This window comes from Mercenaria mercenaria, unplaced genomic scaffold (assembly GCF_021730395.1).
Source record: "Mercenaria mercenaria strain notata unplaced genomic scaffold, MADL_Memer_1 contig_3559, whole genome shotgun sequence".
In the NCBI taxonomy this organism is placed as follows: domain Eukaryota; kingdom Metazoa; phylum Mollusca; class Bivalvia; order Venerida; family Veneridae; genus Mercenaria; species Mercenaria mercenaria.
Genome location: NW_026461709.1, coordinates 36,327 through 63,971, shown reverse-complemented (window position 1 = coordinate 63,971; position 27,645 = coordinate 36,327). Strand labels below are relative to the sequence as shown.

Below are 27,645 nucleotides of genomic sequence, written 5' to 3'. Positions count from 1 at the left end.
GTAATATCTTACAATTTCGTTTTGCTATATGTATGTTAATTGTTTAATTTCTAAAATATATCTCTTTAGAAAGCATTATTAAGGAAGCTAAAACAATCTTATCATCAATCCATTCAGGTTTTCAAATTATATGCTTAATAAGCTTTGAAAAAAAGAAATGATTAGCTGAATGTTTCAGCCCATTTTTCCTGAAAACACCAACTTGGTAGATAGGACACTTTTAAGATATGGCCAAGGATCGTTTTCTTCATCAATAACAATATGTGATTTTATTGAAGGTACATCAAAACTTGAAATCACAACAAACACAACCAAACTGGTCAATTCCTACCATAACGCAGAATAAAAAGTTTTATACTGAACTTTCAACACTTGGTACATTCTTGTATTCTGCATTCATTGACATGGAATTAAATTCAGAACATTATCTTGGACGAACTGTTGATAACAACACAACGCTTATCATACTTGCTTGGCAAAATAAAAGTTTGATCGCTCAAGAATTCAGGTGTTGCATACGTTCATCAGAGAAGATAACTACACAAGACGTAATGAATTTGAATCGACGAGGCGGAACTGATATTCAAGTAATGCGTATTGAATGTTTACTACATGATCGACATATAGATATCACAGGCGTGTCGTTGACAACTAAACATAGACCATGTTCTGAAAATGAACATCACTACATCTCAGCCACTGTACTAAGCCCATATGAACAAGACAATAGCGTTGCTATGTGTAACGACTTGTTGTATGGTACAGTTAACCCAAAATCAATTGTAGAGTGGTTTGAAATTCATCGCTTTCTCGGAGTTGATAAATTCACAATACACCAAGATCGAAGTCTGAATTCCAAAGCGCGGCATGTCCTACAATACTATCAGCGGGAAGGAATATTAGAAGTGTTGGATTTTGAAAGTCCCATTAAAGGTCAGTAATTTAAATATCATTTTAAGATTAACATTGGGTCTTGTGGAAACACGCTTGGTCGTCATTAGAATAGTTCGGGATTTGAATTCTGATCCAAACTCTTAAGATTTCAGAGATGTACTTGAAAGTCCACTGCCCAACTTAGAGGCCCGTACTGGTGCGACGGAGGATAGCAAGATTCGTGTATAGTTGTAACCTATTTAATGGAAAACCAGGAAGACCAATTTTCAGCCAATGAATAAGAAATAATAGTTAGTTCATTTTGCTTTGGAATATTTACCTTAGATACGATAAATCATAATCTTTTTGCAATCATGCAGCAGTTTTAGAAATAAGTATCAATAAAAACAATTTAAAAGCATGTGAACTAAATATCTCGACCTGGATTAATGCTTACTTTTAAGCTTAAAGTCAACTGCTTTAGATTATCATTTACAGAATCTTTTCGATGAGATGTTTTGTCAAAAGGCGCTTAATAGTTTTCCTACCAGTAAAGCCCCACTGTCATTAGTTCCCTTAAAAACGTTAATATGATCTTTAAAATTCTACAAGACAACTACAAGACAACTCTACCTACTGATCAAAGCACACTATTGTCCAACACCTAATCTTGCGCTTACAGAAGAATTTCTAAATAGTTTGGGTATGGGTTTATTTTGAATGCATTTAGCTATTGTGATTTTTATTCTAAATGTATAATTCGCTTCTCTTCTTTTAGAAAAAACGCTGTTACAATTTTTGCGGGTAACTATGTATGTAATTCGGTCTTGACAAGGAGGTAGTATATTAATATTTGATTCTTCAGAAAGTGAATATTTATCTTAGCATACTCTTTTAATCACCTTTTTATTACCTTGCAATCTACCTTTACACAAAGCAAATCATTTATTATGATCGGCTTGATATTTTCTGCACTGCTTTTAGTTTAGTTATGTAATACTACATAGAAATACCCGTTTGTTCCCACTGTGCTTGCTTACTTTGACGTTTTTACTTGTCTGTTAATCTTAAGAACTTTGTACAAACAATTACAATCATACACTATTTTACAGTTTGGCCAAACAGAATCAAAGCAATTCACAAGCACAAAAATTAGTACCAATATATAAATTCAATCAATCAACAATCCAAATGATAACTTCTGCTTTTTATTGCGAAACGAGTCTTCCCTTGTCAGACTCCGTCCACAGAAAGAATTAGAGGAGTATTTTATTGAACAGGTTTACCTTCATTATGTTCAAAATACATTTCTGTTCTAAATGTATTTATATAATATTGTATTAATTTATTTTTTATTTAGAATCTGTGTTTATTATTGAAGACGTTTGTTTTCTTTACCTTAAAATATATCTGTTCTTGTATTGACTTTTTTTCGTACTTTAAAATGCAGATAAAACATGAATATTCTTGTGTTTGTATCGTCTGCATACTTTTCATGTTATAAAGCTCAAATGTTTAAGGATTAATTTTCTATTTTTTTCTTAAGGATTAATAGTGGAGCAGCTTAGTGTGAAAATCTAAGGAAATACTTCACTTGATGATACAAGTATGAAATTTACACTAAATGTTCATCATATGACCCAGATTCAAAAATGATCGAGGGCCATTTAAAAATCATCCATTTTCAAGATGGCCTCCAAATTTCAAAATGGCTGCCAGAATTGAGGCATTTTTCATATAATCAGGATCTGTAAGTTCCTAAAATATCATATTTGTATGGCTGTAACATGTTTTTTTCCTATCAATTTGTTCCCATAAGCAGATACTTTTATTTTTAATGTTGCCTTTTCCAAATATCGACCCATTTAAGAAGGCTGCCATCTTTAAAATGGCCGCCAGACTTTTAGATAACGTTCTTATCACGGCCAAGTATGAGTCTCCTACTTTCAGTGCTATAACCATCGACTATTGATTAGATCCTGGTCCCAGATAAACCTGAAAGCATATTATTATGATACTGGCCTGAAATAAGCTAATATGGTTTATATGGACGTCTCTTCTTTTCAATCTGTTCTCTGTTCTACCTTCATTTCTTGCTTTGTTTCACTGAGAAACAGTATCAAATCATGACAATACTGAACCATTGCTAATCAGCTGAAACAAAATCTTTAATTAAATGATATGTGTAATGATTCTATAGAATGAACTACAAGCACTACAAGGGCACACTGATATTAGTTCATAATGTCATGTTACTCAGCATGGGGTCCAGTGACAACTTCAATACGTATATGTAACAAAAAAAAAAAAACAAGTCGTATCCCATACAGCAAAATGTTAAAATATATATTGAAGGCGGAAAAAGGATAGTTCCTTGGCCTTCAAATTAAAATAGTACATACTTTGTATTAACAGAGACCAAATTTGAATATATCATTGTAAGTTTAAGTGTTTAAGTGTCTGTGCTTTGTTTATGTCCTATTTCAAACTCTTGATAATGTTGAAAAGAGTTGAATAGAAGACCTCCTAAACTATGGAATAGCTTTCTTAGATGCGTTGAAAACAAAACTAAACTATTGAGTTTTCGTGAGGATAAAACAAGACGTATCACTAATGGTGATAAATACCCCCAGATATCAGCTTATTGTCAGAGTAACAGGGTTATTGAAAATATGATACATTGCTTTGTATATTGTACAGGGAGAAAGTGTACAAAGATGCACAAAAATGGTGGGCAAAACTGTATAAGATCTCAATACTTCACTGTTGTACCTTAAAAAGAAGAAAGTAGGTCAAGATCAAGGTCACTGAAAATCAGTTTTGAAATGTTTGTTCAAAACTGTACAAGTGGTTCGAATTTTATGGCAATATCTTAACAAAAAAAGAAGAAATCAAGTCAGAAGGTCAAGGTCATGGACAAAGGACCATGTAATCTGCTTTTTTAATCTTGTCTTTTGGCATTTTCTGTGATATGAAGGCTCCATAACCACAAATCAAATCAAACCTACAACATTTTCGTTTATGTCGTGTTTGGAGACCTGTGGGTTTCCACTTCTTTATTTTATTAGATCACCAAGGGTCATCAACTAGTAATACTTAACAAATAAAGTATGTAAAAAATGAATGTAACTCTGTTCGTATTTGAGACAAATAAAGGGCAACAACTTAGTCAAAACTCATTCTAATGGAACGTGTTTTGCACATGCATAACACTACACTTGGTACCAATGATAATAGTAATAACAAGGTGGATAAAAGTCTGGCATACAATGACTGATAAGTAGCGCGGACATTTTTCCCATATACATATATAGACAAAAATAATAAAGGGCTATAATTATGTGAAAAATATTTCAAATGGAACATGCTTTGCACATGTACAACTTGACTTCGTACGAATAATAATTACAAGGTTTGATAAAAGTCTTGCATATGATGACCGAGAAATAGCGCGGACAAAAGTTTTCCATGTACATATAAAGAAAGAAAAATAAAGGGCCATAACTAAGTGAAAAAAATCAACATGCGCAACTTGGCTTTGTTCTGATAATAATTACAAGGTTTGATTGAAAACTGGCAAATAATTGCTGAGAAATAGCGCAGACAAATTCCGTATACGGACGGACGGATTGGAATCCAGAATAGCACCTAGATATCTCGGGGTGTAATGATAACTGTGCAAACCAATAAAATGATCATAGCAACAAAAGCTGCCGATATTGTTTGCAATTTATATATATACAGAAATGGGCTTGCTCCATGTAATCACGAAGAAGCCGATAATCGTATATTTGTTAATGCAAAGCATGCCTCATTGACAGGAAACCGAACAATTACAATTATTAGTTATTTCTTGCTCTGGCAGTGTACTGATGTGGCTTGCTTACTTGGTCCTCACTCAGAGGCATTGCCATTGTTTCTTGCTTTTACCCGTTGCGAAACTATTTTTGCATTTGTCGACAAGGGCAAGAAATCTGCATGGCAGTAATGGAAGCTATAGTTCAAAGTATTTCATAGTCTCAGTGTTGTCAAATACATAATAATTGAGTAGGAAGTGGATACTAGTACATTAGAAAAAAAAATTAGTTATACTGTATGCTCGATCAGGCAAGACGTGCAAGATGGATGCAGCTCGACTTGATTTGTTTGCCCGGAAACAAAGAGCGTATAATGCGATTCCACCAACAAAAGGTGCTCTGAAACAATTCATCAAGCAAGCAATTTTTCAGGCAGGCCATGTCTGAGGTAAAACAGCTGTTACCATGCAGCAACTGCCGCCTCCGTCAAACTGGGAATGGCTGAAGCAGAACAATGTGTGGATCCCTTATCGGATGGAATTGTCGGTTAAATCTGAATGCTTCCAGGTCCTTCAAAGGTGTGACTGCAAAAGGACTTCCTGTGCTGGAAATTGCAAGTGCCACCACTTAGGTCTGTTATGCACGGCAATTTGATGTTGCAACTGTTAAGAAAATGACTAAATGCAGTATATGCATATTTTTTTTTTTGTTTCGGCTAGAACACGATTTCCGATGTGTATAATTTTATGGGTATAGTAAATCAATAGAAATAGTTTCTTAAGGTTTGACTTATAAGAAAATGTTGCTATTGACTGTGCGAGTGCTCACGCTGTCCGATTTCTTTATCCCCTCGTGGTTTATAAGACGCATTTTCTAACGATGTTAATTTATTGCACTGAATGTAATCTGAGTGTAATGTATATAAAACTTATATTGGTTGGTGTACTCCAGATTTTACCATTGTTAAAAAACAAAACTGCAAGTTATAAAAACTTAAGCATTGAGATTCTTAGCCATACAAAATTGATTACAAATTAAAGGAATATGAATACTACAGATTGGTATTCTGTTCTAAACTGAAACGAAATTGTATAAATAAAACCAAGGAGCTACGTTCAATAAACGCTTGATACCCGCAGTGGCATCCTTATCGGTAGATTTTGCACCTAAGTCCAAAACGAGGTCAAGGTCAAACTGAGGTCAGGTGATGTTTGAAGATGAGGAATGGTCACAGTTTACATCTGTATTTGTATCAATTCATTCTTGTAAGGGGTATTGATGCTAGACGAAACTGTCCCATTTGGTTAACCAAGAGATGACCCATATAAAGCAAACTAAGTCCAAACTGAGGTCAAGGTCAAGGTCAAACTGAGGTCAGGTAATGTTTGAAGATGGAGAATGCTCACAGGTTACATCTGTATTAGTATCAAATCATTCTAGTAAGGGTATTGATGCAAGACGAAACGGTCCCATTTGGTTAACCTCATGTGGACGAACGGACGGACGTACGAACGGACGGACATGACAATCACTATATGTCTTCGGCATCTGTAGATGCTGGGGGCATAAAAATGCTATCGTTTTAATGTATTACATGCTTGCATCAAATAAAGTACTGAAAAGTAAATACAAAATAGCGGCCATTTTGTTTTCGCAGCGGCCATCTTGAAAACGACATTATTTTAAGTGGCCCTTGATCTAATGTTAAAGCGCATGCCATGAAGTTACTGTCCTGTAAATTTGATGCTTGTATCATCAACTGAAGTATTTATGCGATATCCTGCTCCACTATAAGAACCTGTGGTTATTTCTTTCGAAGTGCTAAAAGTAAGCTTTTGTTACCTGTCATTGTCCGTCGTCTGTCTTGCGTCATCCGTCGGCAGTCAACAATTGCCAATTTAACACTCTACTTGTGACCCAATTGTATGAAACTGATGATTAATAGGCTAAGTTTGAATCTGGGTTATATGTGGTCAAACACTATGTCACCAGCTTCAATGAATGGAAAAGCTTGTTAACAATGTATAGGCCACATTTCTAACATATCTTCATGAATGTTGGTCAGAGTGTTCACCTTGATAATTCCACGTCGAAGTGAAATAGATTAAACAACTAGGTCACTCGCTCAAATGAAAGAAAAAGCTTGTAAAAACACTCCATAGGCCGCATTTATGACCACATCCTCTTAAAACTCTGTCAAAATGTTTATGCTGATGATCCCTAGTCAAAATTGGAAACAAGGATATGTGAGGTCAAAAGGTAGGTCACCCGTTTAAATCAAAGAAACACTTGTAAGCATTTGGGAGGCCACCTTTATAATACTATCTTCATGAAAGTTGCTCAGAATGTCTATTTTGATAATACTTAGGTCAGTTTCAAATATGTGGCATGTGATGTAAGCAACTAGGTCACGAGTTCAAATCTCTTCAAAGGCTTTTTAAAAATTCTATAGGCCTATAGGCCAGTTTTATGATCCTATCTTCATGAACTTGGTCGAAATATTTATCTTGATGATCTCTATACCATGTTCGAATCTGGGTCATGTGGGGTCAAAGATTAAGTCACTCGGTCAAATCAAAGGAAATGCTTTTTAACACTTTAGTGCATGTAAGCCATATTTCTTAGTTGAGCCATTCAGGATCATCAAGACCCTCTTGTTTTCCATTTTTTTGTTTGAACCTTTCCCCCAGTCCTCTTTTCTCATCTAAAATCATATTTCGATTTAGATAATTCAGTTTTCCAGGGACTGAATGAGTCGTCATGTTTTTGACATGATCAACAGCTCTGTAACCAATGCAGCTTCTATATGCATCCATTATTGTAATAATTATTTATACTTATTGATTATCCCTTTAATAATTATAAGAATAAACTTGTATCGATATTATTTAGACTAAACAATCAGCTGCATACATCTGTAGGATGTATTTCTATTGATTCACGGTGTTTTATCAACTTACACTTAAAGGAGTTCATCACAATATTTTGTGCGCAGCTCAATCGCGCAGCAAGCGATAACCACTGTAAAGTTCAGGATTCGCCGCCGAAAGTGCACAATTGTCGAATATGCAGCGCACTCGCGCAAAAAATATCGTATGTACTGACAATATAGGTCGCGCATATTTTACATTTAAAAGTGATGGTGTTTTATTGGAGGAGTAGTCGTAGGAAGTGCTCGAATCGAATACATTCTGGACAGCCAAAGTAAACTATTTCGTCCAGTAATGATTCAGCCGACTCCAAGTCACATAAAATTCCAGAAATTCTTAACGTAGATCTATCTCCTTCATGTTCAAATGTGACTTGCTGTAAAATGTTGTTATACTTTTTGTGCCCCATTCCACATTTCACGTAGTAAGACCAGAGTTATGGTCCTTGACAGTCAAAATGTACATAAAGGGTGTAAACATTTGTGTCGCATGTACCTCAAAAGTATATGCGCCAAAAGTCATGAAACCATACAAGAATTAAATTCAGCACGCGAAGCTGTGCACCAGTGCTTTCACCAGAGGTTTCACTCAGTAAAAACAGATTTATGTCCCTTGACGTGGTCAAATATATACGTAAATGGCATGTGAAAGCTTGAGTAGCACGTATCTCAAAAAGTTTTTGACCTAGAGGCGTCCAACCTTAAAGGAGCATTATTCCGCATGTGAGTAAGAAAATTAGTTATGAAACAGATTATAACATTGTTCAATTTGTTGTGTAAAAAAAAAATATTGATAATTTTTAGGTGGGTAGGGTAATGAAAAAATACTTTTGTAGGCGGAGTGAATATTTTTTAATTTTTCTTGAAAACAAGCACGGGTTGATATTATTTTTTTGGTTTAGAATTTTTTGTCTTAGTTCTAGCTTACATAATATAAAATTTTGTAAAATTCTGTCCGCTAGATTTTTCATATCATTAAGAAATACTTCGTGTTTTTTGCAGCTTCAGATACTTTCGACATCTGTCAAAAGTAATTTTTCTGAGTTAATCTATCTATATGTTGACATTTTATGCATAGTTATAGTGGTTTCATTATTGTAATGCATAAACAGTAACATCAGAGTGAAATGTTAAGTAAACAGTTGTTTTGCAGTATTTTTATTATGACATGTATGTATTGTTTCTTCGGACAAAAATACCGATTTGGTGTTCTAAATAAACTTTGAATATTGAAAAAAGAAGCACGGGTACCTATCATTTTTTTTTTTATTTTAACTTGTCATACATCAATCTATAAATATGCAAAGTTATAGAAAACTAATAATTGTGAAAAACATCTTTAAATGACATCCTCTTATAAAATGAACTGTCTTAAGAACACACAGAACGTTTTGATAATGACTTTCAATCAGAGAGGTATGAATAAAATCAGGATGCACATATATTGTATCCAAACTGTTAGTAATATATGGGACTTCTGATCCCCACTCTGCTTAATACTATTTTCCTGGAAACAATTTTCACGATAATATGAAATCGGCCTACAATATTACAAAATTAGGCATTAACATATTCTACTTATGGCGTCTTTTTGTTTTTACAAATGGTAAAACTTCATCAAAATATTATATAGTAAAGTCGATCACTTTACAGATAGGGAAAGAAGAGCCTGAAAACCCCTTAAAAAGTGTTAATTGGTTACTTTCAAAGATTTCGTCTCTATTTATATATCATATATTATATATATCAGGAATTTAGTATAGAGCACATCCCTGGATCACGGAGATAATTTCAACTTTAGCTGGAATTCAGTATTGTTTTTTGTATGATAAATATGTGGTCGACGGTTGTGCTCATACTAAAAAACAAAAAAAAAACAACTAAAAGCCGAACATATTAATATGTTTTATTTCTCTTTGCTGGATCAATATGTAGTATAACCATATAATTAAAAATGCGGCCGTATTAATTAAAATCGTTAAATTGGTTGTAATCTGTTTTAAGATTGTATTCCATTAACAAACAAAAGTACCGCGCTGCTACGGCTTTTGTCGTATTTTCCATGTTTGGGTCCAAAACTTCCGTACTCAGCGTCTATAGATACGTACATAATTGACTCGAAGGAAAATCAGAGTTTCTGGTGTTGTACACGACGAAAGGGGTAAGTGCATTTCTTTTATAGTAATTTGCGAGATAGGGACGAGTTATGCTATCACAATTTTGCAAAGCTGCAGTGAACCGTAACGTTCGCCCCCAGTGTTTTTGTTATACTTACGTACAGGTTTACATCACGGATAAACAATATCTGTCGTATAATAGCAAAGGTCTTATAAAGTGTAGAATAAATGCTCAACAGTGATTGTGAAAAAATGTAAATTGTAAAAGGTATTTGACAGTAGACCAACATGCTGTATAATGACATAGATTACGAAAATGAACGTGGACGAATGTGAAAAGAAAATACATTTCCCAATATTGATATGTTGAAAAAGTTTTACATCAACGCTGATAATTGTAGACTTAATTATTATATAATTGAGACGCAGATACAGTTCAACAGCAGCAACTGATCCGGACTTACACTCGCCAGCCTTCAAAGGAATTGTTTTCACATCTTACACCTTCGTCGGTTTCACTGAAAGTACCTTGCACAACAGGGATTCATTTTAAGAGAAGCATATCATAAAGAATTGACTGGACTAAAGCAGGCAGGCTGTTGAAGACCTCTTTCTTAGTGTAGAAGAGCAAAAGTGGAGCTCACCCGTCCAAAGTCCAACGAATACAGTTGGACTGTTGTTGTTGAAATTAAAGTTTGGCATATCAAACACACTACTTTCTACAGAGAGAAGTAACTGTTTCAGTGACACACGAATCCATGACGCATAATAATGTCAAAGAAATAAAACCCTTTGTTGCTGAAAAGACGTTGTTATTAGCTATACTTGAAGATACGGGAAAACAGGCCAAAATGCATGCATTAATGCAAAAAGGACAGCAACAGACACACTAGCAGACTAGTCACAAAGGTAAATGAACAATATATGTGTTATTTTCTATAACAAAGGAGACAAAAACTTAAAGTTATAAAATTAAACGCAAAAACGAATAAATATAATAACACGGTACCCTAACATGACTATTACTAATGCATTTTCACTGCAGCAAAATACGATGAGCGAATGCGAAAGAGGTCTATGTGTTTATTAGCTTAACTATTCAAAGAATATGTTGAGCTATTGTACTCATCCATGAATCAGCGTTGGAACTCGATTTGGTAAAGTATTGTATGTTAGCTGGTATGTGGGAACAGATTGAAACCAGACACGTATTCACTCTGATCAACTGACATACATTGCACAGGTTTCATGATTCTATTTTTTGTTGTTGTTGTTCCTTTTGTTACAAAATTTTGCCCCTTTGTCGATTTTTTGTTAGGGTTATATATGTTAGCTGGATTCTCAGTAGCCACTAATGGGAATGGATTGGAACTTTACACACTTGTTCACTATGATAGTTCGAAATGCAGTGCACAGGATCCGTAACTCTACTTTGCATTCCCAAATATGCCCTTTTTCCGACTTAGAAGTTTTTGATTAAGTGTATGTAAGCTGGTAACTCAGTACCCACTAATGTGAATGGATTGAAACATCACAACTTGGACACTTTGATAATCAGACTTGCTGTGCACAAATTCCATTACTCTGAGTTTTAACATATATGTCCCCATTTTTTTGTTATTTTTTTTATGTAAGCTTGTATCTCAGTACCCACTAATTGGAATGGATTGAAACTTTACACACTTGTCCATTGTCATGATTGTATGCATTGTACAGGTTTCATAACCCTATTATGCAATTTTATAAATTATGCCCCTTTTTCAACTTTAATATTCATTCAAGTCGGTTGAATAGTCGATGGTTGCTACCTCAGACAGCTCTTGCTTTATTTCTAAGCTCTTTCCATTTCTAAGCTATTATCAAAGGAGCGTTGTTTGTGCCGTATGGCGGCCGTGAAAGATCTCCATGTACCTTTCATCGGATCTGTTATATTTCGATTTTTTTTTCAGATCGTTCAGCACAACATTTAAGTTGTACTAGTGTACTATGTATTTGTTTCAGTTTCATTATTTCTGCCTGGGAGTTTCCAAACCCCCTTTAAAAAGTTGTGGGCATTGTTTAATCACCCCATAGGTATGGTGCCTGCTTTTAAATTTTGTATTTTGCCAGTTTCTGTGGTATGCAGGCTCCATAACTACTGATACACTCAAATTCCTTTTGTTTTAGTTCTATCAGTTGTTTTATCGTTTAGGGCATAGCAATTATTTTATCTAGGTACCATATGCCGCTATTCATTGAATTGCACTCTGTGCATCATTGGTTCGATTTGCACCGCCGAATGAGTACATCTGCGCGCATTTCTAAATTAATGATTCTGGTACTTATAACATGTATAAATGTTGAGTTCTGCTCATCCCGAGGCAAGAGGGCGTGGACGGTAGCTTGGACTTCCACTACCGTCCATGAACAGGCTCAATCTAACCGAACCTTTAATTTTTTCGTTTATGTCGTGATGAAAACATATGGTTTTCCACTTTTTCATTTTATATCATTATAATGCGATACACATGTTTCATATATTGGACTTTCAAATGATAATCAATAAAATGTTTTAAAAGATTCTGGTTTGCTGATTAGACCGCAAACGTTAGTCTTGATGTTTAACAGAATAACTTGATACGGGTTTGGGGAGCTTTGACCTAATGATAAAGGTGTGTGCCAATCGATCTTTAAGTCGTATGTTCGACCCATGCTGTACTGAGGGTAATGCCTTCCCATATAACACATGTACTGATGTTCTTTAATGCGAAAAGGGACTCAAATAAGTGTCAGCATAAAATAATACATGTATGGCTTCTTGCTTCGGTTTGTCCATATGAATTACAGTAAATAAGAAAATGTTAATATTATGGCCGCTTAATGCAGGTTTGTTGCTTATGCATGTATGTCAACTTAAACTGCAAAAAGATCTTAAGACAAGTTAATCTCAACATTTTGTGTTATTTAACATTATTTTACGTCCGTTGTTTTTCTTATTTTTTAGGTCAGATGTGCAGTAGTATTTGCTAACGCCAAGATCAAGCGTTTCAAGTACTTGGATCATGTTTTACCAACAACGCAGGTTCCATTCTTCAGGGATTATATAAGAATATTATACGCGAAATCTAATAAATACTATCCTCCACTGAGCGCGATGATAAACAGCGACGACGACACAGGACTTGGTAGCAAAATGTTAGATTTGTGAAAGTGAAAAAATACGATGCTGAATTTCCGCACTTCGACGACATTCAGATTTGGTTCTTACCACCTTAAAATGTCGCTGGTTATATGCAAAGCATATTTATGGAAACTCGGGCATTTATGTACGTAGAGAAGAAAAAACTCTTTTACGAGTCAACATTCAAGGAAGGCACGTGCCATCTAAGGCTTACAAACTTTGGACTCATCATAATGCGACTGAACCTGTTTTCTGGTATTGCAAATGTCGTGGTGTCGGGGTGTGTGCTCACGTGGCTGCCATTTCATGGTTTCTTGGATATGCAAGACACAACGGGAAAGAAATATGGCACGCGTTACTGGGAGTATTATGTTTTGGACACAGAAAACATATCACAAATTGTGAACAATTAATAGACGGAAAGCAAGTTAAAATATTATAGTTGAATCGTTACATCAACACACTTCTCATGCAGTATTTTGTACTTACTTTCTCAAAACGAATGATGAAGATTATCATTTTATTTGATAAAACATAATTGATCTAAAGAAATGTTTTGAGTTATTTTGATGTAATAAGTCTATAGTTTATATGCAGATTAGATTAATTAAAAATATCATAATTACCTATAAGTTATTCATAATTAAGCCCCTTGCCGGAGGGGGGATAGCAAATGCCGGCTGTATTTCCATGCAGAGGGGTACGACTCCCCCGGAAATGGAGCCGCCCGTTGGTCGTGGGTGGCGGCCTGTAGACCGGAAAGGAGGGTCCTGGATGTTGAGGTGGCCCATAGCACCTCGGGGAGGTAATGCATGCTTGTTTACATGTGTGCATCATCTTTTCGGGGTGTGGGTGCCAACACACATTTTTGACCTCTAATTCGGTCTAGACGTTTTAGGCGGTCGTATTGGACCGATTCGATCAATCGGCTGGTCATGCCAAGCCCTAGGAAATTTCACTTTAATTACCCTTACATCTTCTTATTCGTCATATCAAATTGCATCTTTTTTTTTTCTTTTGACAATGCACAACTAGCTATCTTTTTTTGGCAAATTAACGTCACACAAAATCAAATATACTTTCCTTCTATCGTCATATTTTACTGCGTTCAGCAAACCCGATAGTACGTTCGCACAAATTTATTGAACACGTCATTGCAACATGTATTACAATTTCTTTTGCCTAGAAGGCGTTGGCTTAGGGTCAATTGGTTGGGTAAAGTAGCAATCTCTTGAATCTCCTTATTGCATGTCTGCAATACAGCTGGCGATATAAACAAGATTGTAAAATACCTGACCGAGTATATCACTACAGTATCCCTACCATGTTTGAGCTGGATATCCGCTCTGCTTACATGTTCCCTTATTGGACTCCGCGGCGGGTGGGGGCAGCAACATACCGGGGACAACAACCATCAGAACAAATCAACACCATTACAATATTTACAAATTTATTTACAGAAAATGATTATTTACAATGAATAAATGAAAAGTGAAAAAAAAAATTATTATCAGAAAGAAAGAAAAAAAATCTGAGCTCAGTAACTCTTTTATCAAGTATAAAGATCTATCACTGACTGTTCGTTGATACAGATGTTTCCATTAACTTTGAACTTTAAGTAGCACAAAAAGACAACATATTTTCAAGTAAAGTCCCTTTAAACCGTAAATACGTTGACTCCGTTTTGGCTCCCTTGGATGGTAGGTGATTGGATCCCTGAGCTGACTTCAGTAGATCACAGAAGTCATCGTCTTTGCGGTTTACGGCACAACCATGGGACGAAAGCTCTGCGCTGGGAAAATCACATCTAGGCGAGTGAAGACAAATGAACCTCGGGTATTGTACTTCCGGGTCGTGACATCATCACCAGTTAAAAGTCGTCTGGTGGAAGAAGCGTAAATATATAACATATGGTAAGCACCATAGCAAAACAAATAAGTCAGGGCATAAAACTGCTCCTTTCACTGCGAAAAAAGGGTCAATATACGGGAGTGTACGGTTCCGTATATTTCGAAAATACGGGAGTATAAGGGATGTATATTACAAATATACGGACCTAATATACGATCCCGTATTCGGAACATCTAGTATACGGGAAGTCCGTATATTTGTCATGCATTTACGGAATCCCGTATACGCCGAATATACATAAATGTATATTTCCCGTATATATGCAATATACGAACTTTAAAAAAAAAATCCCTAGAAATGGTGTTTATTCGTATCCTGCTTTAACATAAGTTTCATTTTCATGTATTCGAAGGGTCTTGAGACTTTTTTCCCGTATACTTTCCGTATTTTAGAATATACGGAACACGTATACGAGCCTGTATATTCCGAATATACGTAGTATACGGATCCCGTATTTTTGTCATATACGGACTGTGATGGCATCTAATATACGGGGCATATACGGACTTGTATTTTCTAATATACGGGCTTCGGATTTTTCCGTATACGCATGATATACTAAGTATACGGATCCCGTACTTTTGTCATATACGGGGCATATACGAAACTGTACTTTTTGATATACGGGCTACGGACTAGTCCCGTATATGCATGGTATACGCAAAATACGGACCCAGTACTTGTGTCATATACGGGGAATATACGAAACTGTATTTTTTACTATACGGGCTACGGACTAGTCCCGTATATGGATGGTATACGCAATATACGGATCCCGTACTTGTGTCATATACGGAATGTATACATCTGATATACGGGGATATACGAACCTGTAGTTTTTTTTATATACGGGCCAGGTTTTTCCCCGTTTATGCAAGATATACAGAGTATACAGATTCCATATTTGTGTCACATTTAGACTGAATTTAGTTTTCGTATTCGGGGAATTCACGGACCAGTATTTCTAAAAGATACATTTACAGACTTGACCCGTATATCACTATTTGTAGTATACAAATCCTAGTATTATTTTCTTTTTTGAGAACTGATTTCGTCTTGGCAACACACTGAAAGATGACAAAATGAATGTCAGTCATACCTACAGCCGAATACGGTAATGTTTAGAAAAAAGCAAAACAAAGACAGGTAAAGAAAAAAATTCATAATGTTATTAATTGGAGACATGTCATATAAATTAACTTTTATTCAACTTAAATACTTTTTTAAATCATTTTTTTCAAACGATTTTTTGAAATCATTTCATATCTTGTCCAAAATGAAATAAGCAGAATTAAAATTGTGATAATCAATAAAATCAAGCTCTCTTAATAGGGCCGCGCCATGAGAAAACCATACATAGTGGGGTTGCGACCACATGGATCCAAACCCAGCCTGCGCATTCCGCCCGCAGTCCACTTGATCCGGATCCATGCAGTTTCGCTAAAAGTTTCTGTAAATGCACTAACTCTGAAAGCGGACAGCATGGATCCTGACCAACTGCGCGAATGCGCAAGGCTGGTCCTTGATCCATGCTGGTCGCAAACCCACTATGTTGGTTATCTCATGGCACGTGGTGCTCATTTGTTCATTTCTAATTGAAAAACAAGCAATTCGCACATTAATTCTGCGCCGTTGACTGCTCAACAAATCAGTTGCATATCACTTCTTTTACTACTGTATGAATGTTTTCGTATTCCCATGAATGTTGATTATCGCTATAAGGCTTTTTCGATTTGCCGTCTGCTAAGAAGAACGTACACCCTTCTAATGTCCGAAGATGTATTGCAAAACGAGGCGCTTTAAAAAGACGCAAGTTGTATCTGTGCTGGAACACGATATGTAAGCAGTTACAAATGAGAACCCCATGGAAATAACTTCAGTTTCCTGATCTCAATAAGTATAAGCTTTTATCCTGATTGTTAAGAATGTCACTGAGAACGAAAATGCTCATCCGTGCTGTCTGTCTGCATCTATCGATCAAACTAGTAGAAACTTCACACATAAGCATGTTCTCTATCGTGAAAATAATAGTCGTGGTCCCGTTTTCTGATTCCAGTAAACAACTCTTTGTGTCAACCTGGATAAAACAATGCACGCATTAAAAGTTAATACAAATAGTCTGACCTCTTTCTTGCAATTTCATAGATACAAATAATTATATCTATAAAATGAATGTGAAAAATTATGACGAATAAAATGACATGTGGGCAGGACAACGACATCATTTAAGTTTCATAACGCACCATACTCATTTCGTCGTGAAAAGAAATTAGATATCATAAAATGTGTGCCTGTTGATATTTAATACACGTTATCTACAGTGTTTTATTTGCATTTTATGGTTATATTACGTTAATATCTATCTCCCAAATATATTTAAATATAAAATGCATGGTGTTCATAGTGCCGTCACACGTTGTCCGCACAATCCTCACCTCATTTAGATGGATTGTCTTCCAAACTGATATACAAGTAATAACATAAGTACTGGAGAGACTTTTTTCAAGAGAGATTTTACCTTCACAAAACTTCAAAAGTGCAAAAATAACACTTCCCCATTTTATTCCTACCAAAATGGTCAAAACTACAGCCACGGGTATTTAAACGAACGCTAGCGTTAACGTAAACATAATGCTAAATTATTGATCCTTAACCTGTTCCGCCATATCGCCAATCCTCCGTGTTATAACCACACAAAAATGCACAATAAATCTTTTGTCCATTTGATAAAAATATATCAGAGTGACATAACAGTCCGCATTGTTAGCTTTTTTATAAATTTAATTTATCAACATCTCTTTAAACTTTGTGACTGAACAAGTTCTTAACGATATATTTGCCCAAAAAACCTTTTTAATATTTTGTAAAACAATCTGAAGATTATCCAGAATTTTCAGATCTCGCGTCAGTATAAGATACTTAGACAAGTAAATATTCATCATAAACGTCTCATCTCTTTATGTTTCAAATAAATATAAGGCAATCTCGTATATTAAATCAGCAATCCTGTATATAAAGTATTAAAATAAGAAAACTACTGTAAATCTGGAATTTAAAAAATACACTCAAATCACATAGATATTAACCTAACTAGAATATATAAATAATATCAGAGTATCAATATAATTAACATTATTTCATATTAGATTGCCGAATATTCGATAATAATAAGTAACAGAGTGGTAAAAAACGTGTCAAATCTGTGGTAAAAGGAAAGAAATGGTACAGTTTATTTGAATTTTTGAAGATCGAAATTACAGACATACTCGATTTCAATCCTAACAAATGACCACTTTGTTTTTCAGAATGACTGGTATAGCACGAGCGCATGTCTATTCGTGCACGTGAACAGGCCTGGCTAGAGTAACAAAAAACGGTTAGCCATGCAAAGATAGACCTTCCGCGAGATGTGTTTATGTTCTCAACAGTTTATTTTTTTTTTTTCGAAATATACAGACCCTAGGCAAACCGCTTTAATATTCCTTACTCATATTCCCTTAAATGCACATGAAATACTTGACGATAAAATTCACAAATGACCATCTACGGATATACTACTGAAAGGGAGTTTCCGATAAAAAGCATAATTATCAGTTTCATAAAGGATACCTTTTAAAGCAGTAGTTGTCACATTATGAAACTTAAAATAGAAATTTCGTTCTATAAACTATTTAAAAATGACATCAATATATAAAAAAGATGCGCGCCGGAATCGAACCCTGACCGCAGTGGCCATAAATAGTTTTCCCGCTGTGTTTTAAAACTCAATAACGCAAATTGAGGCGTCTAGTGATAAAATGCTCGTTTAAATATACAAATTTTTATCGATAAAAATTAAGTTAAAACATCTAATTCTCATGTGTTTCCGCACATTATAATCTGTCAGTATAAACTAGCATATACACCATTACTTTCCATATATCAAAAAAAAAATATAATGCCGTGCATGAGAAAACCACAAAGTGGGTTAGCGGACCAGCATGGTTCGAGACCGCCCTGCGTCATCCGTGCAGTCTGGTCCAGGAATCCCTGCTGTTCCTTCAAAGCCATGAAATTAGAAAAAACTTTTAGTCGAAACAGCATGGATCCGAGCAGACTGCGCGTATGCGCAGGTTGGTCCTCGATCCATGCTTTTCGAAAACCCACACTATGTTGGATTTCTCATGCACGGCTCAATTATATATATTTTTTTGTTCTTGTCGAACGATCAGGAGGCTAGTGCCTTTTTTAAGTATTTCGTTTAAAAATTGCGTTTATTTTTCTTAATTATTTTTAGCCCCAAGACTGCATAAGTTTATACATTAAAAATAAACTAATTTAATTGTTGTCAAATGTTTAGACACTCATTAATATTCAATGTGTATTACAATATTGCCCTGGGGATAAGAAAATATCCGACGTGTTTTTTCATGCTAGGGTCATAAAAATATGTTAGACCCACCTTACATGTACTACAATGACAGGCAACTTTTATGGTTTTAAAATGCTTATGCATGTAAATAACTATCAATTTCCTTCTCTGTCCAAAGAGCTATAAAAATATATTTTATAACATCTTTGTTCTGTCTTTATATCGGTCTTTTTCTTTTCTCCTCCGGATTTAGCATTTCATGATTTTTTGCAGCTCATGTCATAAATCTTATTACAGACGGAGAATCAGTAAAACTAATTACCCAGCCTTAGAATTAACTGTAATAAGTTATCGTAATGGACATGTTAATAGAAGTTGCATAACAGAGTGAATATCGAACAGTAAAGAACCTGGCCCAAAATTCACGAAAATACTACTAAGGACATTATTTTTACTGGTAAGGGAAGCGCATGGTAAATAGATCGAATTCTTAATGTTGACCCCACTCCCCCTCCATTTTTCTCCTATTTTATTTATGGAATCGATAGTGAAATGAAATCATATTACGCTATTTTCAAAATTTAAAAAATCAATCGGAAGTTTCAAATAATCCACTGCCTCTTAGCGCAAAATTAGGTGAAACTCGACGTCAGTGTTTTGGCGTTCAAAATCTTTTGCCCAATATATAACGACTAAATAAAGTTGACAAATTATATATCATCGGAGAGAGAAAATTTTAACAACCAATTTTTGCCGTATTTTGTTGTATAATAGAAACGCTACTTAAAAACCTGTTAAGTACCTGATTTTGCGCCCTGCTGAAAAAAAACGACGTTGTGGTCATATTTGACAATATTTACATCTGCAAAAATGGAGTAAAACCGAGAACTGAAAAAAATACCAGTCAGTCGGATATCGTCCAACTTTAGTTTGTTGAAAATTACATAAAAGGGTATGTGTCCGTGAAAAATCGATTAAATATAATAACATACAAAGCTGAGCAATAACTTATTGATTTGTACATGTATGTCTTGAAAGTAAAAATGTATTGTTATTAGATGTATATAGTAACGCTTTTTAAATATGTTAGATACCATATTCATATTACTAATTATTACTTTTATTTGACAATAAATAAATATTAATACATAATCGACTTGTTCTCCGCCATTTCACTTTAATATTATTTTTAAACTTCATTCAAGAACATCGTTTAGTAAAACCGTTTCGCCTGAAAATGCAAAGATATAAAAAAATATAATACCAAAGCTAGTATTTAATCCATTCACCCACCACCACCCCCGTGTACGCAACAACAACACATAGTACGGAAAACGACAAATTGGATTATTAGTTCTAAAGGTACAGCTCACCCGCTTTATCCCGGTTTTAAAGATGTTACTAAAAGGTTGTTAATGCAAAAGATCGTAGTATGTAATGCCATTATTAGGTACGTAAAATTCTTAAACTTTCAGATTAATAATTCAAATTCTGCATAAGGCCTCACCAAATTAAAAGTTGTCATCGATTTGCGCTCGTAATTTTTTCAGAAACACAAAAAAAAATTTTTTTGTTTTTTAGCTAGCGCACGACCCATTGAAAAAAACAATCCCAAAATGATTTGGTGCGCTACTTTTTACGGACGTAAAAGTGTATAAATGCTTATTAAAGTCCAGTCCTAGATTGATCTCAACTTGATTAATCAATATAAATACATACTACGCACACATCGACTATAATAAATCAAACACATAGATTTAGTTTGCATTAAAGTTGTTTCCCCTTTATATTCAGTTTCCGCCCATTTTCTTCAAATGTTTACCAATTACAAGCTAAAAATCGATTTATATCATAGAAGAACTGGATGAAGAAAAGCTTACTAATTTTATTTAATAACATCAATCAACATTATTTTGGTAAGGAGAAATTACTATTGATGCATGTCCACTTATCTGTTTTACTGTTTTTCCCTGTCCAAATGACAGCATTTGCATACGAAATATGTGTGGTAAGGAATAACATTATGAGTTGTTTTTCAGAACCGTTTCGATTTTCAAATTTTCCAATCATTTAGTTGACTAATGTTAATGCTAATTGCACCGTTAAACTCCATTTTCAGACTTTAATTGCGACTTTGTTTCAACATATTTAATATTATGAAAGTTTATAAGTTAGAAAAAGAGCTGAACAATAAGACATCAAGCTCAACTTTTCTGAAATAGATTTTGCCGAAAAGGGGCAGATAGTCAGAAGCTTTGAAAGTACAGAGCTTTTGGGTCTTAATAAAACTTAATTTTTGATGTATAAAAAAATTGGTAAACTCAGCTAAAATGCTCATTTTCATAGCAGTAAATATTAAAGTCCATATGATTAAATAAGTAGGTGTAAGGTTAGCATTGTTGTTATTACTTTTTTTAAAACGCATTTTAAAAAAGCAGCATTATTTGATTACAGTGTACGTAGACACGTTAATACATTTTTATCACATTCGCTTTGTTGGCGTCTGCGGGTAAATTTTTTCTCAATCCCGGGGACTTATTTTTTTAATTTAAAAGGCTATCATTCTATTTTAAGGTTTTTATTAGTCACCCGGACCCCAAATGAAGAAAATATATTTCTTCGCTCTTCGCTCGCCCCTGATTTTCTCAAAAACCTAAACAAATTTTTTAAATTATTTTTTCCTCGCCGCCTAAATTTTTCAGAAAAAAATCCGATGAACAATTTAAAATTTTGGTGTGCCTAATATGAATTTTTTTATAACCAAACCTTTTTTGAATAATATTTTAAAAAAAAATAATATGCTCACAACCGCTTACATAACCCTTACAAATCTGTAGAGATCAAAAAAAACTTAATAGTATTAATTTCTTCTTTTCGACACTGTTTTTTTGCAGAAAAACGTTTTCTCTCTAACAAGGAAAAATTGAAATTTTTTTCAAAAGGCCATCTAGAAAAAAGCGTTATTTTGTCAGAAACCCGGGTATCCTTTTTTCGATAAAAGATTGTAATTATTAATTTCTTTAAATGCTTTCCGAGTTTCCAGTTTTGATCGAATGAATGAATGTGGGGCCGCCTTTTTCATTCTTAAAGAAGTAGCCTCGCACCTAGCTTCACAATAAAACTTCTATCAGGATTTTGTTTTTGTCCTTCAACTTTAATCCGTTTAACCCCAATGGTATTTATCAAATGATTTTTGCCGAATTTTTTTTATTTCAAACATTGCAAATGAACTTTTGGTGACGACATCCTTTGATATTAAAGAATGAATGAAAAAAAGTTAAATAAAGATTGTGAAAAAAAGATCAATCGTAATAATGAATGAATAAAATGAATAATGGACATTTAACGGCTATCTGAATTTCTTTTTTTTATATTAGATTACAAAATTAAACGACCTTTTTGACGCTTCTGATTTGTTAAACAAAAAAAAGCAACCGTTTTCCCGTTTTTTTTTTAAATAAAATTCTGGTCTTTTTTCCACAAAAAAAATCTTTATTAAAATTAAAACAAATAAATCAAATAAGTACTTCCGGAACCTTTCCCTCGAAAAATGAAATATAAATTACGCGTGCGTCATTTGACCCCGTTTTATCGCCCGGGCATGAACACGCGAAGCGTTTTCTCCACTGTTTGGGCAAAGAAATCATACCATTCTACATTAAAGACCCCACTTAATTTTGCGCAAATTTTTGTGTAAATTGGCATTAAAACGGAATTTGCAGATAGAAAATTTTAAAAAATTGTCAGACTGGATTACCGGGCTTGGGGTACAGGGGCTACATCTGATTTAGTTAATACATACAATTTTTATCAATTAATTCAGTTAAACTTACGGCAAAATTAAGTACATTTTTTTTTTCGTGGAAAGGGGTAAAATCAGTGTAATGCTATATCATTGTTTTTAATGAAAGGCCTCTTAATCTTTGTCAATATTTTTCGAGCTTTTTTCTTTAATTTTAAGAAAATTTTGTTTTTTTTTCATTAATAGTTCACCCATCCACGTTACCACGTTAATTTTTAAGTAAAAGTAATATTTTATCGCTACCCTGTTTTATCTTTAAAATTTAATTTTTTTCCCTTTTAAAAGTATTTATTTTCTATAGTTTGGGACGGTAAGTGCTTTTGTCTAAATATTTTAAATAACGACGTTTTTTTTTACAACGGTAAATATGATAACTTTTAATAAATGGACCTAAATATCACGGTGTTTTTGACAAAAAAGGGGAAAGTTTGCAAATAAATTTAGGAAAAAGGGTACGCCAAAGCTCAAAACCCACTCCCCTGATTTTGGGCAGCAAACGCGGGGGGCCTTTCAGCTACCGAAAGGCAGTAAAAATCAACAAAATTAAAGAAAAATTTTGTTCGCAATTTTTTTTTGGACATTGAAAATAAATTTACGGAAAAATACAAAAATCACATGGTAGGTCAATACTAAAGGACAACACCCACGAAAAAAAATTATCTTGGGAACAGTGTATACAGGGGAATGAGGGGGCTAGGAAACATTTTATTTTTCACGTGCGCACGTTTGCACCACATTCGAATTCCACATGTTAGATACTAGTGCGAATGTGTTGATTAACCGTCGCAGTAATAACATCTTTGCTAACACGTTCGCAAGTGATAGCTATCCGTTTGCATTGTTAGCTGACACGTGCGAACGTGAAAAAATTTCCCGAAAAAAATCGAATATCAGCTTTTTTTTAAAAAAAAGGGAAAACTTACTTCGTAAATTACAGCTAACATAAAACACTTCCTTATGAAAAACTTCCATTTAGAAAAATTTCAGATCTTTTCCGCTTTTTCATTGACAGCTAAAACGGCCACGTGTTAGTTATCCATGCCACAGGGAGTAAACGGCGAAGTGATAGCCGCCTTGCGCACTGAAAATTTCACCCCCGCCGTGTGAATTACAAATACCACGTGGAAGCTAACACTGCGCACAGAAAAAAATAAAAATTTCCTATGTCCTCGCTATGCCACCGTACAACAAGAACTCTCAAATTTCTTCGAAACAAAAGTCAAAAGGAAGAAAATATTTTTTGTTAAAATTTAAATTAATAACGTGAAAGGGAAAATTGAACAAAAAGGTAAAAATATATATTTTTCAGCTCTTTTAAAAAAATTAAATGAATGGCTTCGGTTATTTTGGGCTTTTTTTATTCCAAAAAAGCTATGTTATCTCATTTGGTTTGACCCACCGGGTGGGCCCGTGGCCGTTTGGTTTAGATCGATGATTTTAAACCCCTTGCCCATCACCCATGCGGGGTTCAAACCCCATCAATGTTGAATTCTCCCTGGAGGAAGCATTAAGCAGTGCCGCTCGTGATGAAATAATGCACGTTTTGGGCACCTGGGGGATTCCTCCCCAAAAAAACTGGAAATCGCTAAAGGACCTATAATGTGTCAGCGAACGTTAATCCCAACAAAAAAACACAACAAAAAAAAAAAGACCTCTCGGTCGGTAGCAACGATACTGATTAAATCGAACGAAGCGTTTTTTCGAATCTTTGGGCGCAGAACATTAAATTTGTTATTTTGGTCTTAAAAATATTTAATTTTTTAAAAGATCAAACATGTTTATACATTATCAGTACAAAATATAAAGGATTAGTTTTCCCCTTTTTTTTTATAAAAAATTTTATTTTATGCAAAGCGTTGGAAATGTGCAGAAAAAAGTTTTAATTTTTTTTGCATTTGATTTTTACAATGGCGATGATCCACGGAGTATTTATCACTACAAATAAAAGGGATGAATTGATTAATCTTTCATTTCTCAAAGGCTATTTAGATTAAATGTTAAAAAAAATCGGGGAACGGTAATGAAATAGGATTCATTCAGTTTGATTTTACCTGTTTTTGGGCCCCTGAATGCTTTTTTTCGTTCATGTCAAATTTGTATTAAACATTTCTTTCTTTCAATATTGGGATTTTTCACATACACGTCAATCAAACATGCAAAAGTTTGACCTTTTAAATGGCAGGGAAAAAAATTTCTTTTTACTACACATATTATTGCTCCCCTATTTTTTAAATATTAAATTTTTTAAATCCCCTATTTCCGCCTATACGGGAAAAATCGGGTTGTATACCAAGCAAATCGGACATTCGTCCCCCAAAATTTTTGAAAATCAAATTATTTTTAATCCCGCATTTTCCGCATTACGGGGGAAAAAAACGGGGTTTTTATACAAAGAATTACGGGGAAAAATAAGTCCCGTATTTCAAAATTACAGATTTTTTTAAATCCCGTATTTCTGGGATATACGGGAATAAACGGGGTTTTATACCAAGCATATACGGGACATTACTCCCCTATTTTTGAAGTAACAAATTATTTTTAAAACCCGTATTTCCGGCATATACGGAAAAAACAAGTTATACGGAAAAACGGAAATTTAATCCCCGTATTTTTGAAAAATACAAACCAAAAATATTTCCCTAATCCCGAATATACGGGAAATATACGGGTTTTTAGAAACATATACGGGAAAATACGCCCCCTATTTTCGTGATATCGGGTTTATGTATTCCCGTACACCCGACATATACGGGAAAAAACGGTGTTTATCGATCAAATAAAACCCCTTTTTAAAAATTTCCCATTTCATAATATGGGGTATCAAATAAGAATTCCGTTTCATAGAATGGAAACCGTATTTTATTTTAACGGACTTTTTAAAAATACAAGCCCGTAAACCCCCCCGTATTTTTAGTTTTTCCCGTACTTCCCGTATACGGGTAATATACGGATCCCTAACCCCCCGTTATTTAAATCTTTTTTGGGAGTGTTTGAGTACACCATACCTCCCTAGGCACCCATAAATAATACGTGCTACTTATACAAAATATATGTACTACTAAGTTCATACGTCATGTGATTAAAATATGTCACTTATTACTTCCATTATTTCAAAAATTAATTACTTAAAAGACTAAAGTTAAATTATGAAAAAGATATGAAAAGTTTTTGATGAAAAATTATAGATAAGGAAATGATAAATTGCAGCTATTATTTACAACAACAAAGTAACAAAATTCAATGCAAATCAAACGTTATACAATAGCTGGTATCAATGTAATATCAAATGCCATACAACAAAACGTAGATTGTATGTATATAGACTAGCACACAATAATTTCAAATTACAATACATATTACATACATGGTACTAGACTTGCCACATAGATTCAACATTACAAGGTAATGCAGTATCGGCGTTCCATAATTAACAACGAAAGGTTTGACATATTTTTTTGACAAAGAGTACTTTACAATTATCATGTTACACAGATTTCAGTACAAATCTTACAGCTTATATTAACGAACCATTTCAGATTCCTCTTTCGAAATAATTTACAAAAGTCTGAAAAATTAAATAAATAATCCTGACATACCGAAACTAGCCAAAATCACATGCCGAAAAGTAAATGGTGCAAAATTATGCAGAGTGAACAAAAATTTACTAAATAAAAATCGTAATTGAAAATTTATACAAAAATCTAACAAATAATTTTCTTACCTCGATCGAGCATAAATTTCTACCAAGAAAAATAAATTTGACGTAGATTCGTCTAATGTCGAAATGTGGTGTGCGCTAGGCATATCTAGTCCAGTCTATTTGTATGGTAATGTCCCGCCAAATACTAAATTTCATGGGACTCACGGCTTACGCGCGGATTGAAATTGACAATTTAAGGTCCGTTATAGTGGTTTTGGGTATAAAAACATAAATTACTGAAGTTTATAAAATATCAACTTTCTTATTACTGAACCGAATTTAATAAAATTTAAGTTATATAATACAGAAAAAACATGCATAAAATCTGTCATTTACCTCAATAACTCAAAAATTTACAAAAAGATGATGCAAAACCTGTATTTAAACTACAGAGACAATGAGGCCCGTATGTCAGTTTGTGACAGTGTGACGAATCTTAATAATTTCATCATGGACAATCAAAATAAAAACAAACGACCGCAAACCGAAACAGACTCAGACGGAACGGAAGGTGAGAATTCCTCTCACCAACCATACACATCCAACATGGCATTTCCAAGATTTCTATTAATTCAGTCAACTGATGAAGTTTTTAAAATGAGTAGTCTTTCTCGATTCGTAACTGAAAAAGCACTTCAAAGTACAGCTGGTGTACCGAAGTCTGTCAACAAGTTACGCACAAGGGATCTGCTCGTTTAAGTAGAAAAAGAAGCACATGCTCACAATTTACTTAAAATAACATCTTTCTTCAACCGGCCATGTAAGTGCATTGCACACCGCACTTTGAATTCCTCAAGCTGGGTCATCCGCTGTCCTGATCTTGCTGGAGTTTCGGAGTCCGAAATTGTGCACGGCCTTACTGATCAACATGTCACGGCTGCTAGACGAATCAAAATTAAACGATTAGGAAAAGAAATTAACACAAACACTATCATTCTTAATTTCGGCATACCTTTCCTCCCTTCAGTCATAAAAGTTGAATACCTCATGTCAAAAGTTACAACC

At 34.3% G+C, this 27,645-nt stretch overlaps 1 protein-coding gene across 1 annotated transcript in view; it reads left to right on the top strand.

The window, feature by feature from the left end:
- Positions 1-290: 290 nt before the first annotated feature.
- LOC128553177 (uncharacterized) overlaps positions 291-27,645 on the top strand; it is a gene marked incomplete at its 3' end in the record, with an annotated part of 60,790 nt that continues 33,435 nt past the window's right edge. The window contains exon 1 of the mRNA XM_053534297.1: positions 291-933. Within this exon, the coding sequence (XP_053390272.1) occupies positions 405-933 (529 nt within the window). The remainder of the gene's footprint in view (positions 934-27,645) is intronic.